This window comes from Elephantulus edwardii, unplaced genomic scaffold, assembly GCF_000299155.1.
Source record: "Elephantulus edwardii isolate Elephantulus edwardi_28Jun2011 unplaced genomic scaffold, EleEdw1.0 scaffold00141, whole genome shotgun sequence".
In the NCBI taxonomy this organism is placed as follows: domain Eukaryota; kingdom Metazoa; phylum Chordata; class Mammalia; order Macroscelidea; family Macroscelididae; genus Elephantulus; species Elephantulus edwardii.
The window spans coordinates 2,368,917-2,374,945 of record NW_006399891.1 but is presented as its reverse complement, the minus strand read 5'-3'; the positions used below and the strand labels follow the sequence as shown (position 1 = coordinate 2,374,945).

The 6,029-nt window shown below is 41.2% G+C and overlaps 1 protein-coding gene across 1 annotated transcript in view; it reads right to left on the bottom strand.

Moving 5' to 3' along the window:
• Positions 1 to 6,029, bottom strand: part of LOC102854179 (chromosome unknown open reading frame, human C9orf57) — a 38,866-nt gene that overhangs the window by 29,826 nt on the left and 3,011 nt on the right. The window contains 1 exon segment of the mRNA XM_006894421.1: positions 998 to 1,112. Within this exon segment, the coding sequence (XP_006894483.1) occupies positions 998 to 1,112 (115 nt within the window).

Sequence of the window (6,029 nt, the reverse complement as noted above, 5' to 3'; positions counted from 1 at the left end):
CTGCTGATAGATTTGTTGTTGTTGTTAAGTGCTGTCGAGTTGCTGGCAACTCATAGCGACCCTATGAAGGAGAGTCCTCAATGCTTAGATGTCTTTCATCCTCTCTCCAGGTTCATAGGGTTTCCGGAGGCAAGCTATTACGGAAGTGGATGCCACTCCTCCTTCCAAGCTTGTTTTAATCGGGGAGTTGATAGATTTATTGTTTTGTAAATATACTGTATTTGCAGAAACACTTTCAAAGTGTTTTTTGGGACCATATGATAGGTACTGAACAATTTGAAGCAATCCCAACTCCTTGCCATGCTGACTCTGGGATGGAGCAGAGCTGCCTCTTCCAGTGTTTCCGAGGCTGCAAATCTTTGCACACACCATCCCCATCATCTTTGGAGAAGAGGTGGGTGGATTCAAACCACCAGCACTCTAGTTAGCGACTCAACTGAACTCTAGTGGTGGAAAAGCACTGTACGACGTTTCCTAAATAACATGCCTATAGAAACTCTATGAACTTGGATAAACGACGATACTTATAGAAAGGCTTCAGGCCTTTTGTTCATAGCATCACTATGAGTCGTGCTCAACTTGAGACAATCAACAACAACAACAAATGATATCTAAAGGATAGGATTCACTTAAATAGAATGACATCTTCAATTCCATTGCATTTATGAAAAACACTAAAAAATCCACTAACGCTCCCCAGGAGAACCGTAACAAGTGCCCAGAGCATGTTACACAAAGTTTTGTCTTCAGAAAAAAAAGGGCTGTTAAGTGTGTCAAAAGATAGATTGTAATTCAGTTCCAAAACAGAAAGGAGAGACAAATTTTGAATTGGGAGAGTGATAAAAAAAAGTATACGGCTGTCCTAGAAGCTAAAGATGATATCAGTTGGAAGGATGACAAGAGTTTTTAAAATCTGATGACAACTGGAAGGGCTACTAGATTTAGAGGTAGTAATTTAAAAGAATAGCTGAGAATGTAGGATCAGCTTAGGTACTACCACATCAACTCTGAGGCACCGTAACCCCAGGAGCAACTGATCAGAACCCGCGCCGCGCTCTGTACCAACCTCACCCTCTCCCCACATGTTCAAGCCCCCTGACTCTTGAAATAATCTGCAAAAAGAGTCATTAGAGCAACAGTTAAGTGTAAAGATGATAGGCTGAATGCTTTTCTAAGTAATCATGGTGTTAGGATGAGGAAGAATGAATTTAAGGGGGAGAGTGGGTTGAAGGAGACAGGATAAGCCTCAGTGGGAACATGGTAGGTGGGAACAACAAAGGGAAAACGGAATTAAGTGGAGGGGTCTCTGTGAAAAAGAGTTCCGAACACCCCAAAAAGAAGAATAAGGCTGGGAAGAAAGGGCAGTGAGACAAAGAGGTAAAGGTAATGATCAGAACTCGGGAGGGGAGTGCTGCAAAGCAAGACAAGGGGGAAGAAGTAGCAGGAGGGGAGGAACCCTCAAAGGCGAGATTTCCACCGTCAAATACCACTGTCAAGTTAAACATGAAAATGTCCTTAACAACGACTCCAGAAAGGACAGCATCCGGCCTGTTAGCTGTGGCTCTTCTGAGTTTAGACCGAGCCCAGCTTGGAATCTTCAGGGATTGTGGATAGCATTAAAAGCTCGGGTCTGGGGACTGGGGTCAAGAGGCCCTCTCCATCCCTGCTGAGGTCGGGCAGACAGTTCATATCTCCCTCTATGACATCTGGGGCTTCAAACACTTCACCTCACCTCGTTCCAGGAGCAGAGTGGCTCAGGAAGAGCTCGGACCTAGCAGGGGATGGCAGGATTTCCCACTCTGGCACCTGGACTTGACACCCCTGTTCTGGAACAACACCTGGATTCTGGACTCAGGGAGCACTGCTCGGCAATGAACGACTGACCCCAGAGATGGTTTTTAAATTCAGGTGAGGTAGACCCAAGGTTAAATTTTTGTTCTTGTGGATTTTACTTCATTTTTCTTTACCTTCAGTTTGTACTTACATATGAGTAGTTGGTGGTCTGTTCCACAATTAGTACCCGGCCTAGTTTTCACAGCTGATATTGAGCTTCTCCAACAGTGCTTTCCACAGATGTAATAAATCTGATTCCTGTGTAGACCATCAGATGAAGTCCATGTGTATAATCATCTGGATTTCTTATAAAAGGTATTTGCAATGAATAAATTATTGATGGTACAAAATTCTCTCATTCTATCTCCAGTCTGCAGTCTCAAAGACAAGCAGTTGAATTCACCAACTGCTCTGTGGGAGAAGCATGGGAAACCTCCTCCTGTTAGATTTACTGGCTCTGCAAACCTGCTGGAGGATTAGCCGTGGGTTGGTTCTAACTTGACACACAAAACAACAACATAGGCTGGAGTAGGGATCCTACATAGAATTTTATAAATCTTAATGAAAGCAGACTGCCTGCCACATCTTTATCCCATGGAACAGCTGGCTCAAACCACTGACTTTTTTTTTTTTTAAATAAAATTTCCATTTTGTATTAGTTTACTTACAAACTTCATATACATTGTTTTTCACATTGGATCTTATTTTCTTTACCCACCTCTCTCTCCATCCATCAAATCGTGCAACCCTATGAATAACCACCACCCCTCCGGCCTCCCACCCTGTCCATCTTCACTCCTCTACTCCCCCTGCCCCTTGGATCCTCATACACATTCTACAAGCATTTATCTTTATGGATTGAGTTAGTTCACTCAGCATAGTGTTCTCCAGTCCCTCCCAAGTTAGGTAGTGATTTGCAGAATTATTTCTCCTGCGTGCTGGATAGTATTCCTCCAAAACACTGACTTTTTCATTAGCAGCTGAGTGTTTAGCCTCTGCCCCATCAGGGTCCATATGTAAGAAATAAAGGTGGTTACTAGTTGGCTCACCATGTGATAGCTTGGAAGTGAGGTCTGGCAATCCATTTCCGAAAGATCCCAGTGATTAAAAACTCTATGGAGTGCAGTTCCACTCTCAAACACATGGTGTCATAATGAATCAGTATCAACTTGACAAGGGATTGGGGGGGATGTATATTCTCAAGTTGCCATTTTTAACTGAACTTCATCACTGCTTTTATGAAATTTGGAACTGCTGCCAAATTTACACCCACATGTACTAGTAATGGCTGGCAGAGTACGGAATTGGGGGCAGAAGATTTATGCAATCTTCTGATTCTATTTCTCAGTCATCACCTACAAGCAGATGTCTTCTACAAGAACATCAATTCAGTGGCCAAGAGTATCTTGGAAAGAGGAAGCCAAGATAGCTTCTGTAATGCTTGGTCTTCCAATATTTTAATATCTAAAAGCAACCAAATAAATGAAATGTTCACAAGTGACCTGTGACTGCTTCTGTTCTCCATCAACTGTTGTCTTTCTGTTCTCCATCAATTGTTGACCTTCAGAAACACAAGTGGATATTTTAATAAAATCTGTTGTGCTCACCTTAAAGTCTTCCCGTATTAATAAGGTTTATCTTCAGCTGGATGGAAATTTAAACTTTTCTTTCTGTATGTAAATTTTTTTCTCCTAAACTTAGATTATCAGCATCACATTGCACACACCCAGCAAATGAGACCAAAGAATTTTGACAAATGCTGTCAGGTATTAATAGTGACATCAAACATGTCAAAGTTTCCTCCTGAAACTCCAGAAATATATAAATAGTTGATAATTTTGTACTGAGCTTCCATTTCCCAGAAAGGTGGGGGAGGTTTTTGTTTTTCAGCTTCTGGCTGGATTTCCTCTTTCCTCCCACTAATCACTGAATACTAGACAGTGCTCAAATTTGGTGAGTTAGGAACAAAATTTCAGAAGCTTAGCATTTGGCCAATGTCTCAGAACCTCATGAAGGAGGAGAAATGTGCCAAGATTTTGGTTATTTCTGGGAGGAACATGGAAGAAAGGACATTTGAGCAGAAAAACTTGTTGCCGTCTGAGATTGGTACATCACGACTCTGAGAACTTGGTAAGGAACACCTAGCTGATATGACATTTAATAGGTGAGGTGCGCCTATTGCTCTCAGAGGAAAGTTACCAGAAGGTATGCTGAGCAATCATTCCAGAAGCCGGACTTTGTGAAGAAGAGTATGGCATCAGGATCAGATGAAGACTCAACAACAACCTGTTGGGGTTTCCCCCCTCTTTTATATTTGTTTGCTTGCAAAGTTCATATATGTTGTGTTTCACACTATCCTTCACTCACATTGTACATCATACAATCATTTCTATTCATTATTTTTTATAAAATGAATCACCATTGCACTATGCTCACCATTACTCTGTTTTTCCAGATCCCCACTGGATCCAGTTTCTTTTACGGCCCCTCCCTCCACCTACCAAATTGTGTGATGCTATGATTACCGCCCCTGCCCATCCTCATTCTCCTGATCCTCCTCTCCACACCCCTTGGATCCTCATCCATGTTTTACTGGTTATCTGTAATGGTCTTATACAGTATTTATCGTTATGAGACAGAGTTAGTTCATTCAGAACAATGCTTTGCAGTCTCTCCCAAGTTATGGAGTAATTTCTGAAAGTGTTGCTCCCGAGTGCGGCATAGTATTCCATCATGTGAACGTACCACAATTTCTCAAGCCATTCGATTGTGGTTGGACATTTGAACTGTTTCCATGTTGCGATTGTGAATAACGCTGCTATGGACATTGGCATACAAATCTCTATTTGTGTCTCAATTCTAATATTCTTGGGTTATATTCCTAGCACTGGAATAGGTGGATCATATGGCATTTTTATGTCCAGCTTTTTGAGGAAATGCCAAACTGTCTTCCAGAGTGATTGTACTGTTTTACAATCCCACAAACAGGGTATGAGAGTTTCATCTCTTCACATCATCTCCAACATTTATTCCTTGCTGTCCTATTAAACTTTGTCACTGCTACTGGGGTAAGATGATATCTCATTGTGGTGTTGATTTGCATTTCTCTCATTGCCTGTGACTTTGAGCATTTCTTCATCTTCCTCTATGAAGTCTTTCCGTGTCTTTTGTCCATTTTGTAATTGGGTTATTGATATTTTTTCCTGTGAAGGCCTTGTAGTCTCTGTAAACGTTTTTCACAAGACTCTTGTCTGAGATGATATTGCCAAAAGTTTTTTTCCCAGAGAGTAGGTTTTCTTTTTACCTTGTTGGAAAAAGCTTTTGATGGTCTCATTCATCTGTTTTATCCTCTCCTGGTTGTGTATTTCTGGCTGTATTTGGCAATCTCTTTATATTATAGGCAAGACCTTCTAAACTTAGTTCCACTTTGTCTCTTATGACCTTTACGGTTTGGGGCTTTACTCCTAGGCCTCTGATCTACCTTGAGTTGATTTTTGTTTATGGTGAGAGGTCTGGATCCTGCTTCAGTTTTCTACAGGTAGCAGTTTTTCAACCACCATTTGTTGAAGAGATTGTAGTTTTTCCATTTGCTAGGTTTTGTTTCAGTTGACCATATATGTTGTTGTTGTTAAGTGCTATCGAGTGTCAAGCGACTCATAGCGACCCTATGAAAGGAGAGTCCTCAACGTTTGGGTGTCTCTCATTCTCTCACCAGGTTCTTTGGGTTTTCTGGAGGCAAGCTATCATGGAAATGGATGCCACTCCTCCTTCCAAGCTTGTTTTAATCAGGGAGCTCCACCCCACTCTCTGTCCGCATTGGGTAACCAGCCATTAACACATTTGACACACATCAGTGTCACAGTGTTCAGGCTCACAGCAACCACAAGTTACCGTGTATGGTAGGTTAATTAAGTTAATTTCTGACTTCTCGATTATGTCCCATTAGTCTATGTGCCTATCATTATACCAGTTCCATGTTGTTTTGGTTATTACAGCTGAATAGTACATTTTTTTTTGTAAGTTTGTTTTTGTTGAATAGTACAGTTTGAGATCAAGGAGTGTTATGCCTCCCATGTCATTCTTGTTTTTCAGAACTGCTTTGCTTATTTCAAGGTCTTTTTCCTCTCCAAATAAGCTTATCAATTGCCCTTTTTATCTCTTTGAAAAATGAATTTGGTATCTGTATTGGAATTTCA